Below are 14508 nucleotides of genomic sequence, written 5' to 3'. Positions count from 1 at the left end.
CTCTCCCCAGCCCAATATATGCTGTGACCAAATGCATTTTTTTTATTAATACATTTATGACTTCCACCAATAGGTCTGCTTATAAAGGTCAAGGTGACACAATTTCCTTTACCGTATTTGTACCATATGTACTTTATGCGGTACGAATTGTGGCATAGCTTCAATGCATCTGGCACAAAACAAACCAAAACTTTTCCTTTAGGGATAGCTTGGGGTTTTGATGCACAGTAAACACACACAAATCATGATTATTTCCTTTACCCTCATAAACCTCAACAAATCGGTTTGCCTTGCACTCTTTGTAAGTTTATCCCTTTAAGTCTCTATTGTTGACTCTCAGTGTAGTATTGTCAAAGGCAATGGTCTGGTGTAATGTGATCTGAATGACGACAGGCTACGTTTTGAATGTAACGTCCAGCTCATGGCCCTCTTTCCATTTTTACACATGATGACACCCATAATAATCAGTACATGTGACAAGCCCTGCTTTTTCATCATATGTAAAATCTGATTGGTTAGCTAAAACAGTGTAAGAATTTCCTAAAAAAAACTGTTATTATTGTCCAACATATAGAAATATAAATAATTGGGCCTCCTGTGCAAAATGAGAAATGGAAAAGCTGTAAACATTTTAAAAAGGTGACTTTTTATTACATTATTTGCTTTCACTAAGCATGTTCATAATGACCACACACAACCTAGACAGGTATGTAGAAACATATACGCAAAATCAACATTTTATTTTTAATCATAATATATTTACAGTATACTCTCTTAACAGTCTATACAGAAAAGTCATAATCTATCAGTCCACAAAACAATGGCACCTTCAGTAACTCAAATATTCTTTCGCAAAGGACTTAGCAAAGGAGATAACACCATCCACATCCTTCCAGCTACTCCATGTGCATGTGTTGCCATGATTGCCATTAATGTTCACCATTGTCCAAACATGCAGATCTATAGCGGTAGGTCTTTGCAACAGGAGGTCTCTGAAATATTCCTCTGTTCTCCTTGCCGGCATGAGTCACTGCTCGTTTTTAAACATCCCATCAGGCTGCAGGATAACACATCTGTCTGTGCTTGAGTCATACACTGCAGAGGAACTCTTCTTATTGCTGCTGATGGTGGAAAACAGATGCTATAAGCATATTGTCTTTTCTGATTCACATTGATTTAAAGTTTCTGTAACTCAGTAGAGCATTGCGTTAAAAGTGCAAAAGTAATCGATCCTATGAAAGGGCCGGGTCTACGGGGGGGCTGTGGGGGGCATTGCCCCCCCCAGATTTTCCTTCTGCCCCCCCAAAAATATTCAGCCAACCATAAAATAACGGAGTCTCTTTATACATAAAATATCTTCTGTTGGCAAAGCTAGTGTTTACGGCTCCCACCCATTATTGTCTGATTAGCTTATTCAAGCATTGCAGCTGTCTTCAGCAGTATTTAACTCACATGAAAACTACTACTGTTCTCTATGACGGTGACTAAAAAAAACCTGCATCTTTAAAATATATATCAGAAACGATGCAATTTAGTATTACATAAACGTAATAACACAACACATATTAAAATGAAACTTTTTTTATAGGAAAACATGCCCAAAATAGCACCTTATCCTTCCTTAGACTCACCTCATTACTTATTCATTCAAATACAAAAGCCAATGGCAAGTCTCCAGCGACATTTAATGTGTTTGTTTTAGACGTAGTTCTGTTTGTTAAAATTAGAATATGCAGTTTGGTTGTGGCATACTATATAGTAGATATAATTGATATAAGATGGTTTTACAGTAAATATACAGCATTGTAACAGCTGAGCATTGTGTGCAGTTTTACAATCAAATTTTAGCGTTTTTTTTCATCGTCATCATCTCATTCAGCTCGCGTTTGAGAAAAAACTTCACACACAAAAATCTACAGACATTTAAGTTCAGGAGGAGCTTTCACTCCGCAAGGTCATCGTAAGGTAAAACGTTGTATTTTATAATGTTGCGTTGTATTATAATATCTAGCTTGCTGTGTTATGTACAAAGCAGTGTGAGTTATCTTTGGTCTCTTCGCAAATCCCACTTACAGTATTTTAGGGCTTGTGCTTTTGTCTGGTGCTGTTATAGGCAAACAGGATAACCTTTGACGAATTTGTCATGCATGTCAAATTGCTTTCATGATGTTTCAATATAGATTAGTTAAAGCGTTGTGCTTTGTTGTGATATTTGAGGTTGCTGCAGCAGCATGTATGATAGGGTCAGGAATGAATGAAAATATAGCTTATCACATATCACATTGAAAATGCATTAGTTTAAATGAAGAAAATGTTCGAGAAGTGGAAATAAAGTGCCTAACAAGTGTTTATTAGAAGAAAGGCATATGTTGGGTAGTTATAAGAATGGCTTTAATTTATCTGTAAGTGAAATAATAGATTAAATGCAGTGTACACATTATTAAAATATAGCTATTTGTACAGCTTTGCATTAATATCACCTGCTTGCCTGATTTCATTAACTGTGACTTAATGTGTAAAACTACATTAAGTGTAATCATTATAACATTATAAATCATTATAAATCTAATCGGATCTACTTTTAAAATTTGAACGTGCAAAAGGACATATAAATGGCCCTTTATTTTAAGACATAGCCTATGCAAAATAATATTGGATTGAAATATCCATAATTTTAGTGTATGAATCATTTTAGTCGCGGAATGGCTGCCCACCCAAAAATCCTGACTGCCCCCCCAGTCCAGCAAGCCTAGTACCGGGCCTGGGAAACACATATGCAAAATGGTGTTATAGTAACATCATGTTTGGTATACAGTACTGTATCACCTGTTTATCACCTCATTGATCTGTACTGTAGTGTCTATGCTATCATCCTCAGGACTATACGGCTTTTGAAACCTGTAAATACCGAAAAAATCTATTATGATTTATGATTTTTCATTTTAACCCTGTAGTATGGTAATCTTGTGCAAAGAAAACCTGGGTTCCAGACGCTCTTTAACTTTTGCTATGGATAGGATGTAAGGTCCGATCTGTCGTGCAATGGTTGTCAAATAAGAGTTTTCCAGCTTCAGCTGCAGAAGGTCATGAAGCTGCGCTGTAATTAGACAACTAATTAGTGCACTAATTAGTGCAAATAAAGCTATACAGGCATTGCATAAATGTATGAGCCCTGAGGCAGAACTTACAAGTTACCTTCATATATCTCCTGCTCATTTGTTACTCTTTGAAAGGTCACATCCCATATCTAGAAACAAATCCAGAGGTGATTTGAAAGAATAATATGCTTAAAAGTTCACTAATGCGTTTTAAATGCATCTGAGCCTCACCTCCTCAAACACAGCCCTTTGAGTCTGCACTGCAGAATACTGAGACGCGATCTGTTCATCAATGAGCAAAGACCTTTCCAGGATATCATTCATGGTGTCTGTGTTAATAAGTGAATGATGCTTCGTGAGGTCTCTGTGCAGCTCCTGAACCTCATCCTTCAGCTTCTGGACCTCTGTATGAAGAACCTGGCTTATTAAAACAAACTAGGAATTAATAAATGAAGACATGCTGTTATTTCAAAATGAGATTCAGAATATATAATATAAATATAACATTTAAAAATATATTTTTAAATGCATGCGTGGAATAAAAAAACATCTGATTCGCTTGGTTGCAAAGGTCATGAAATATGCAGCAGCACATGTATTTGGAAAGAGTGAAAGTGTATTAAGTACAAAAGAGATGATCTGAGTGATATGATTTTTTTTTACAAGGTGCAATGGTGACCTTTTTTAGCAGTCTTGGTTTCATACTGTTTTACTAGAAGAATTAGAAAACCTTCATAACAGTTCTAGGCTTTGAAGCAAATCAATATGCTCAAAGACATTAAAAAAGACAAGAAAACAAGACAAGACAAAAGAAAAAGATAGATGCTGAAAACAAACTGACGGATATGCTATGGAAACCTCATATCATCGCTAAACAGCCTATGTGAAAAGATACATTGACCACAGTGCACACACCAGCTTTAACCCCCTAAGACTTGGATGTCCACATATGTGGAAATCAAATTTTATTTTGTTGTTTGCACCATAATACTTAATTCTGTTTAAAAAGTGACACTTTGTAGTTTTTTAACCTTCATAATTGTAGGAGCCATTTATATTCACCCTTAGTTTGGTTTATTTAGTTATTGCTTATTTTGGTCACTAGGGGGAGTATTGCACTGGGTGTATCACGTCACTGGCAAGTAGATATATCTACAGGTGTGGTAATTAGTGAGAAAGGTGTGGATGGTGGGGAACACACGGTTCTTACCGTAGCCGTGAGTCTGCCACAACAATTTATTTATCAGCACAACAGCACTTTATCAATCAACACTGGGCAAAGAATGATTTTATGGTATCTCTTTTGATATATTTATAATAAACGGGAACACCACCCAAAGAGAGCTAAAGAGTCTGGACTTCTTTCTGCTACGCGTTGAGAACACCATGCCATCCATGCTAAGGCTTACCCCGGATTTCCACCGACTGCGGAACGGCTGCGGATCCGTTGCGGAACGGCGGCGGAGTCAATCGGTTTCCATTCAAGTCAATGTGTGTATTTCCACTGACTGCGCTCCGAATCCGTCACAGCTCCGGCCATCCGCAGCCCTCCGGCACAAATACGCAGAGCTTCTATTTTTGACGGATGCCGGACAGCTCCGCAGGGCGGAGCCATGACTTTATCGCGTGATCATACCTGAATTCACGAGAACTCGTGTTTTTTTTATTAAATCTTTGCAATACAAACATTACAAACACACACAAATAAAGTCATTAATACTAAAACAACAAATAATAGACAGGAACAGAGCCAGGGGGAGTTTCAAATAAATACAAGATAGATCATATATAAATGTTTTAGCAGCCTTCTTATTTTTTGAATTTTGGATGAATTTGATGTACTGCTCTGTCTACGCGAGATCTCGTGTTGTGATCTGGGCTGGTTTGTAAAAACGTCATAATTCAACGGCATAATGGGCAGAGACAGAACTAGGTATCATGCGATCATCACGTGAATTTACAAGACCTCATGACCTCGTCACTTCAGCACGCAGCCGCTCTGCAACAAAAACGGAACTGGTGGGTATTGACGGACGGCAGAGTGCGGAGACGTAACGCAGCGGAGCTGATCTGCAGCCGCTCCGCAGTCGGTGGAAATCCGGGGTTAGAGGTTAGCCTCCACAACGTAAGAACCTTTTCCCGATTGTTTGGATCTGGATATTGAAAGGATCGCTTGTCATTGGATTGTTTACCCGTTGAGGAGCCTGGGAGTCTTAATCGAAACATCTGTAAGTCTTCACGTTGTTATCTAGTACAGACTGCAACCACGGAAAGCTGGTGGGTACACTTTCATATTTTCTGCGGATGGAATTGAAAAGTAAACTTGGACCTTTGAAACTAAATTGAAATACTGTTTCAGTGCTGTGGCTTTGTAATATTAGGCTACTTGTGCTGTTAGTTGAAAGTCCTGTGTTGTGAGTTCTATAGGCTGTCTCCGCACAAGTAAGGTTATTGTGCTGTTTCATCGAGCGCTTGAATTTAATGCGCTTAACACACAATGAGTGCAGAGGAAGAACAATTGTTTGACAATGCCAAAGGCACTTTGGCGGTTACAGGTGAAAATAATTATCCTGATAAACCTAGTTCGGTTGTTGATGACTTAGGGAAACGCACAAGAAAATTAACTGCTAAAGGACTTACAATGCTGTTTGAAAACCTGCAGAAAAAACGTAAATCCCAACTTGTGCAAGTTAATAAAATCAAGCAAAGGATTAATGAGCTTTTAACTGGAAAAGTGACATCTCAAACTGTGTCTGATGTGAAGAAATGTTTAAACAAATATACCATGTTGTGTAAAGAGGTTTTAGAAACTCAAACTACATTGTTGGAAATGCCTATGCCAGACCTTGAATATGACAAACAACAAAATTGGTTTGCACAGAAACTAAATGGAATGAATACATTTGAGAATGATGTGAAGCAATGGTTGGCTGATACTGCTGTGAAAAGGGATGATGAGACTCTTGATGTGCTGTCTATAATAAATTCTGATATAAGGCCTGAGGATAGTATATCCAATGTTTCAAGTAAAGGGTCAAAACATAAAGGTCGCTCTTCTGTTCATTCAAAGGCTTCCAGTCTTAGTTCTGTACATCTAAAGGCAAAGGCTGAAAGGGCTGCACTTTTACAGTCTGCAGCAGCTTTGAGAAAAATGCATGATCTTGATGCTGAAGAAGCAGCCCTTCAAATTGAAAAGGCAAAACTGAGAAGGAAAAGAGAGCAGCTAGAGGTTGAGGCCAAGTTGGCTGCTGCTACAGCTAAATTGACTGTGTTTGAAAATGTATGTGGTGTTAAAGATGTGGATGAGTATGAAGAGGATAATGGAGAAGATGCTATGAATGCCTATTTGCATGCTCACTTGAAATCACAAACATCAAGTTTATTGAACACAGCTTCTGTCTCGCAACTTCCTAAAACTGTCTGTTTCCAACAGGACCATTCTCTGCCATTGACTGTACGACCTAAAGAAAGGCTGCATATTCCACAAGCCCAGCCTTCAGTAAGATCTAGTAACACTTTGTCCTCAGTGTCATATGTGCCATCTTGTTACAGGTCCGAAGTACAGGGGAATGCCCCGGGACCCAGATCCACCAACGTTGCACCAGGACTTCAGCCGTCAACTTCACAAGGGAGTACAAGTATGCAATTACAGCCTCGTCCTCATTCCTGTCTTGACAATGTTCAACATCCTACTTTGTATGACCTTATGCAACAGCAAACTAACATCACTGCTCAGCTGGTTCAGAACCAAGCTTTAGCTTCTCTTCCTCCACGGGCTATCCCAGAGTTTGATGGTGATCCACTTAAATATGCTGCCTTCATTAGAGCTTTTGAACAAGCTATTGAAAAGAAAACTACAGATAAACAAGAATGTCTTTATTATCTCGATCAATACACCAGAGGGCAGCCAAGAGAACTTGTTCGGAGTTGCTATAACATGGTTTCTGGCCAGGGCTATGAGAGAGCAAAGAATCTATTAAAGGAACACTTTGGCAACGAAATGAAAATTGCTGTAGCTTATATAGAGAAGGCTATGACGTGGCCAACAATGAGAGTCGATGACACTAATGCTCTGCAGTCTTTTTCAATCTTTTTAAGGGATTGTTGCAATGTTATGGAAGATTTACAGCATATGGAGGAGATGAACGTTCCATCTAATCTTCGCCTTATAATGATGAAGTTGCCATATAAACTGAGGGAAAAATGGAGATCCGTTGCCTGCGAGCTACAGGAGCGTCGTGGTTACAGAGCTATGTTCCCAGACTTTGTGGCCTTCATTGAGCGTCAGGTAAAGATCCTGTCTGACCCTCTCTTTAGTGATCCACAGGGTATGCCGTCAGAACCTTACTTTAAATCTAAGGGCAGACATACTGGAAGAGGCCAAGCTACTGTTGCTGCTATTAATACTGCCTCAGGACCAACTACATCAGCAGCTTGGCACCAACAGGCTAGAGGCCCAGCTTCACAGAAAAACAATGAAGAATTGTGCTGTGTGTGTAAGAGCCAACATACGCTGGAGAAATGTTCACAGCTTTATGAGATGACGCACAGGGAAAAATTGGATGCTCTGAAAGTAGCCAGAGTGTGTTTCAGCTGTCTGAGGAGAGGTCATATGAGCAGAGAATGTGACAAGCCTTCAACATGCGATATCTGTTTACGCAAACATCCAACTGTCCTACACAATGACTCTAAGGCTAAAATACAGGAAGTGTCAGTCAACAATGCCCTTGTGTCAATGGAGACATGTGGCCATACTGGGGCCGGAAGTGATGAAAGTGTTCTCTCTATTGTGCCTGTACAGGTGAAGGCTAAGTCCGGGAGCACGGTTGTGAACACCTATGCCTTTCTAGACCCTGGAAGTTCAGCCTCTTTCTGTACTCAACATCTCATGAGAAAACTGAATCTTTCAGGAGTCAAGACTAACATTCTTCTTCGTACCCTTGGTCAAGAGAGGTCTGTAGACACATTCTTGCTTACTGGTCTCGAGGTTTCCAGCTTGAATGAAGAAAACTTCCTGGACTTACCTGAAGTCTATACTCAGAGGACCATGCCTGTGAGCAGGAATAATATTCTCACTCGACAGGACCTAGAGGGATGGAAATACCTTGAAGGCATTAATGTTCCCAGTCTTGAGGCAGAGGTGGAATTATTGATAGGCACCAATGCGCCAAAGCTTATGGAACCATGGGAAATAATAAATAGCCAAGGTGAAGGACCATATGCTGTAAGGACCCTTCTGGGGTGGGTCGTAAATGGTTCATTGAGAGGTGGTGAGCAGTGCAAGGGCAAGTTTGGCCGGCCTGCCGTCACTGCCAATAGGATCTCAGTCGCCAAGCTACATGACTTATTGGTTGCTCAATACAATCAGGAGTTTAATGAAAAATCAGATGATGTGTGTCTTTCCAGAGAGGATCAAAGGTTCATGCAGATAATGGAGTCCTCAATTCAGCTCGATGAAGGACATTATCGCTTTGACTTGCCTTTTAAGGCTGAAGATGTCATCCTGCCAAATAATTACAGCATTGCAGAGCAGCGTCTCCTAAGTCTTTATAGGAAGTTCAAGAGAAACAAAGATTATCATCAGGAGTACACAGCTTTCCTCTCTGAAGTCATTAAAAAGGGTCATGCTGAGCTTGTTCCACACCAGCAGTTGAGGCGAGCTGACGGCAAGGTGTGGTATATTCCTCATCACGGGGTATATCATCCGAAAAAGAAAACCCTTAGAGTTGTTTTTGACTGTGCTACTGTGTTTAAAGGAATTTCATTGAATTCACAGCTGTTGCAGGGGCCTTACCTCACAAGCACCTTACTCGGCGTACTTACCAGGTTTCGAGAGGAACGTGTAGCACTGATGGCAGACATTCAAGCCATGTTCCATCAGGTGATGGTGTCTCCAGAACACACAGACTTTTTACGCTTCTTGTGGTATCCTGATGGCGATATGAGTCAAGCTCCAAGGCAATACCGGATGAGAGTTCACCTTTTTGGGGCCGTGTCTTCGCCCAGCTGTGCGAATTATGCATTGAGGAGAATTGTGCAAGACTATGAAGACAACTTTGAACCTAGCGTTCTGAACACAATACTTCAAAATTTCTACATGGATGATTGTCTAAAATCTGTGGCATCAGAGGACAAAGCCATAAAAATGGTGCATGAATTGACTGAAGCTTGTGCAAAGGGAGGATTTCGCCTGTTGAAATGGACAAGCAACAGCAGTTCGGTCTTGGCCAGTTTTCCTGAGCTACAGCGTTCTAAGACCACTAGGGGGCTCGACCTGGATCAAAGGGAAAGTTCTGTTGAAACAGCTCTTGGTCTTCACTGGTGCATAGATGCAGACGTTCTGACCTTTAGGATAGCCATAAAAGAGCGTCCACATACAAGGCGTGGCATATTGTCTGTGGTGTCATCTATCTATGATCCTTTGGGTTTTCTTGCACCATTTACTTTACCTGTTAAAAGAATGCTGCAGGAGATGTGCAGGCTGAACATCAGCTGGGATGCTAGCATACCTCGTGTCTTCTCAGAGCAGTGGTCTAAATGGCTGGCTAGTCTCCATCACATCACTAAATTTACAGTGGAACGGTGCATCAAGCCAAAGGATTTTGGAACACCTACTCATCTGCAGATGCATCACTTTTCCGACGCTAGTGAGTATGGCTACGGTACTGTATCATATCTGAGGATGGAAAATGAGAGAAATCATGTCAGTATTGGTTTTATTTTGGGCAAGGCCAGGGTCGCTCCTTTAAAGCAAACAACGATTCCTCGTCTTGAGTTGACTGCTGCTGTCCTGGCTGTCCGAGTGGACAAGATGCTGAAGAGGGAGTTGCAGCTGGATCTACGCCCATCAGTGTTCTGGACAGATAGCACAACTGTCTTGAAGTATATTGGAAATGAGACCAGAAGATTTCATACGTTCGTGGCAAACAGGGTGGCTGTAATCAGAAATGAAACGCATGTTGCACAGTGGAGACACATTGGTACAAGACTGAATCCAGCAGATGAAGCATCTAGAGGTTTAAGTGTTGAAGAATTCCTTGCATGTCAGCGGTGGCTGAAGGGACCAGAATTTCTCTTGAGGAGGGAAGCTGAATGGCCTAAGACTATCATGGAACGACCTTGGATTCCTGTGGATGACCCTGAGGTGAAGAAAGACCTGCTGGTGAATGCCTTTGTCTCCCATAGTCCACTGAATCCAACAAAGGTGTTTTTAAATCACTTTTCAGATTTTAAGAAGCTGAGAATGTCTGTGGCATGGATGCTTAGACTTAGAAATGTGCTTTTAACATTGTCACAAAGGAGAAAGGTTCTTGAATCCTCTGAAAGAATTGGCCAGAACAATGGAGGCCGAAGAAACAATCACCCTTATGCCGAGATGCAACGGGAAAAATTGGCACTTCGTGGACAGTCACTGACAACAGGTGACCTCGAGAGGGCAGAAAGTGCCATTATCGGCTTTTTCCTGCAAGAGAGGTTTTCTGATGAGATTGCGGTTTTGAAAGATGGAGGAACTATTAAACGAAGCAGCGACCTCTACAAGCTGGATCCAGTGTTGGAGGACGGATTGCTGCGGGTAGGAGGAAGGCTCAGTAGGGCTGCTATGCCTGAAGTGGAGAAACATCCTGTCATTCTTTCTAAAGAGCAACATGTGTCCAAACTCCTCTTAAAGCATATTCATCAACAGCTGGGTCATGCAGGTAGAAATCACATGCTGTCCTCTTTTAGGAAGCATTACTGGATTACCCATGCCAATTCTGCCTGCAGGAAGGTCATCTCTGAGTGTGTAGTGTGTCGCCGCCTTCAAGGAAAGATGGGGGAACAGAAAATGGCTGACTTACCAGTAGAGAGGATTGTGCCAGATTTACCTGCTTTCACAAATGTGGGCGTTGACTACTTTGGGCCAATAGAGGTAAAGAAAGGCCGGGGCAGAGTGAAGCGCTACGGCGTTCTCTTTACCTGTTTGGCAAGTAGGGCAGTTCATCTCGAAGTTGCTTATGCTTTAGACACTGACTCCTGTATAAATGCCATTCGTCGTTTTATGTGTCGCAGGGGTCAGGTGACACATCTGATATCAGACAATGGCACCAACTTTATAGGAGCTGAAAGGGAGTTAAGGAAAGCCATTGCTGAATTAAACCATCAGAAGATTCAGCATGCCTTACTGCAGAGTGGTCTAACATGGTCCTTTAACCCTCCAGCTGGGTCTCACCAGGGGGGGGGTTTGGGAACGGCTTATTCGTCTTGTGAGAAAGGTCCTCTCTTCCACACTCAGACTTCAAATATTGGATGATGAGGGATTTCATACTATTCTTTGCGAAGTTGAAGCCATTCTTAATAGTCGTCCCATCACAAAGGCCTCTGATGATGCGAATGACCTTGAAGCCCTTACACCCAATCACATCCTGCTTTTAAAGTCAAAGCCTTACTTATCTCCTGGGCTCTTTTGTAAGGATGACCTGTACATGAAGAGAAGATGGAGGCAGGTGCAGTTTTTATCAGACCTCTTTTGGAAGCGCTGGGTGAGGGAATACTTACCGCTACTCCAGGAGAGGCAGAAGTGGACGAGACCAAAAAGAAGCTTTTCCATTGGAGATATTGTGGTTGTAATGGATCCTGTTGCCCCACGAGGGTCTTGGTTGATGGGAAGAATTACACGGACTTATCCCGACAAGAAAGGCTTTGTCCGCTCAGTTCAGCTGAGGACAAAAACGGGTCAGCTGGACCGGCCTGTAACAAAGATCTGCCTATTGATGGAAGCCGAAGTGTCATAGATGAGGACCTGGCTAGATGACCTGAGTACAGATGTCCTAGGCTTAAGAGAAGATTTTTTTTATTTTTTTTTTGCAAAATGGCTCCTTTAGTTTAAATTAGAGGATTTGGGTAATTGTGGTTAAAATAAATAGTCACAATTATGGGGCCGGGGTGTAGGAGCCATTTATATTCACCCTTAGTTTGGTTTATTTAGTTATTGCTTATTTTGGTCACTAGGGGGAGTATTGCACTGGGTGTATCACGTCACTGGCAAGTAGATATATCTACAGGTGTGGTAATTAGTGAGAAAGGTGTGGATGGTGGGGAACACACGGTTCTTACCGTAGCCGTGAGTCTGCCACAACAATTTATTTATCAGCACAACAGCACTTTATCAATCAACACTGGGCAAAGAATGATTTTATGGTATCTCTTTTGATATATTTATAATAAACGGGAACACCACCCAAAGAGAGCTAAAGAGTCTGGACTTCTTTCTGCTACGCGTTGAGAACACCATGCCATCCATGCTAAGGCTTAGAGGTTAGCCTCCACAATAATATATTTTTCAAGACCCTTGTGATGGTACATCGACTTAAAATAGGTTGAATGGCATGTCTACAATAGCCTGACGGGGTCTGTATCACTTTAACTCGCACTTTTAAACTTGGGGTTTCGGGTAGTAACCCGAGCACAAAAAAGAACTACAAAAATCTGCTTTATGGCATATCACTTCCCCCACTTCCTCAAATTCGGACGTGAGAGCGCAACTATTTATTTTTCTGATGTTTTTGTCATGGCCGAAGCAGCAACTAAAAAAAAGAAACCCAAGGTTTTGTCGGAGGAGACCAGAAAGAGAAAACGGGAGAGTGACAGAATAAAAAGAAGGACGAGGATCAATATTGGGCCACTAAAGGAGGAGGAGGGGTTCCTGACCGATACTGACTTGGCCATCATGCTTTTGGACTAGTCAGTAATGTTATATTGCTTGCATATATAAGTCCTGTCTGGCGCCTGAACACAATTTTTTTTAACATGAATTTTACTAGAGGCTACTTGGCGAGTGAAGAGAGAGACTTATATCACGTGACACTGTGGCGCTGTGGTAACCTCATGGACCTATGACACGGGTGATTCCCCTTTAAGGCAATTTTTTTAATAAACTTTAACCAAGCGACCATTGTTACAACTGGCTTGTAAACGTGAGCTATGCAATCTTTTGGCATTTGAAAAAAATAAAACCCATGATATTATATTCATATGAAATGCCGGAAGGCACACTTTGTGACCTAAAGATTTGTCTTCTTTTCCTTTGCGTCAGTGCTGCGGCGCTTGTGGCCTCTAGGCCAATACATGTATAGCACCCCCTAGTGGCCAAAAAGTTCAGCGGTGAGCCTTTAACTGGAACCTGTTGTACATGGACAATAACACACTGCTTCAGGTTCTATGAAAAATATTTTATTATATTTATTGGTTCTTCCTAACCCCAAAATATCTGGAAAAAATCTGGGAAAAAAAATACAAACCAAAGCTCGGGTCTTAGGAGGTTAATGTTTTTCCGGAAGTGTCTGGAGGTGAAAATATTAAATAAGAAAAAAAATGTATAGCAGTTTAAATTTATTGTAACAAATAAAATAATGCAATATAGTATTATTTTATACAAATACAAATTAGGTTTGTGTTGGTTTGCTGTCAGGGTTGCTGCATACTCTTGTCACAAATTAATAAATTACAGTCACTGCATTATTATTACTGCTAAAAGGTTTTGAAATATAAAAACTACATTCTTAGACCTTTCCAGCAATTTGTAGTTTGTTGTGATAGATTAACATTTACATGAAACATTTTTAAAGCAAACTCGGGTGTCCCACTCACGGCACAGTGCCAGTTAACCGGTAAAAGTGTAATCTTTAAAACAAAACCAAAATTAGGCTTCTAGACCCAATTTTTGTTGTTGTTGTTATATTCATTTGAAGGGGTACATCATCTTTTCACACCCCACTCAAAAAGGGCTGTGCCAGTTAAAGGGTTAAAGCCTGAATGGCTGTAGTAGTTGGTATTGAATGATTAATTCTCACCCTGTAGCTCTTCTCAAAGTTTCGACAGTGTTCGGTGAACGGTGACTCTCGGCCCTCGGCCAGCAGCACCTTGGTGCAAATGTAACGGTGAGAGGGGGGCTTGCGGCCTAAAGGCATGTCATTGAGCGAAGGAGACGGGCACGACATAGGCAACGGAGACTGCAGCCTGTAAAGGAGACAGAGAAGCATGCATAGAAATTATTGAATCAAAATAACGTCCCAAAACTCAGAAGAGGCTACTTCATTTAGTTGTCTGCTTTTCTCCCCATTCCTTATATGTAGATTATGTTATACTAGCCTATTTATTAACTTGGCATAGGGAATAAGAAAATGAATAGTAGACCTCAAATACAAAACGCAAAACAAAACAAAAAAGTATTTTTTCTACCCAAACAAGCCTTTTATTCATCAAAGATTTTTCTGAGCAAACAATTCTAGTATATACTTTATCAACTTGCAACATTGCAACAACCATCAAATCAATGACATATTTTAATGTCAAATTCATAACAACATGAACCTAAACATTCATAAAGTACATTTTTAGCTACATTTTCTATGACTATCAACAGTCACAATAT

General features: G+C 40.8%; 1 protein-coding gene across 9 annotated transcripts in view; it reads right to left on the bottom strand.

Annotated features, from left to right (window-relative positions):
• Positions 1-645: 645 nt before the first annotated feature.
• The window catches only part of rnf207a (ring finger protein 207a), a 31448-nt gene continuing 17585 nt past the window's right edge, over positions 646-14508 (bottom strand). For 3 of the 9 annotated variants that reach the window (XM_065241153.1, XM_065241146.2, XM_065241148.2), the window contains 6 exons: positions 13928-14093; positions 3330-3515; positions 3196-3247; positions 2980-3097; positions 2827-2898; positions 646-1121 (listed from right to left, as the gene is read on the bottom strand). In XM_065241153.1, the coding sequence (XP_065097225.1) occupies positions 1028-1121; positions 2827-2898; positions 2980-3097; positions 3196-3247; positions 3330-3515; positions 13928-14074 (669 nt within the window). In that variant the 5' untranslated portion in view covers positions 14075-14093 and the 3' untranslated portion in view covers positions 646-1027. The remainder of the gene's footprint in view (positions 1122-2826; positions 2899-2979; positions 3098-3195; positions 3248-3329; positions 3516-13927; positions 14094-14508) is intronic. The other 6 variants (XM_065241147.2, XM_065241150.2, XM_065241152.2 and 3 more) reach the window with 6 other exon arrangements.

The sequence above is a fragment of the Paramisgurnus dabryanus genome, chromosome 14 (genome assembly GCF_030506205.2).
Source record: "Paramisgurnus dabryanus chromosome 14, PD_genome_1.1, whole genome shotgun sequence".
In the NCBI taxonomy this organism is placed as follows: Eukaryota; Metazoa; Chordata; class Actinopteri; order Cypriniformes; family Cobitidae; genus Paramisgurnus; species Paramisgurnus dabryanus.
This window is presented reverse-complemented; position numbering and strand designations above follow the sequence as displayed.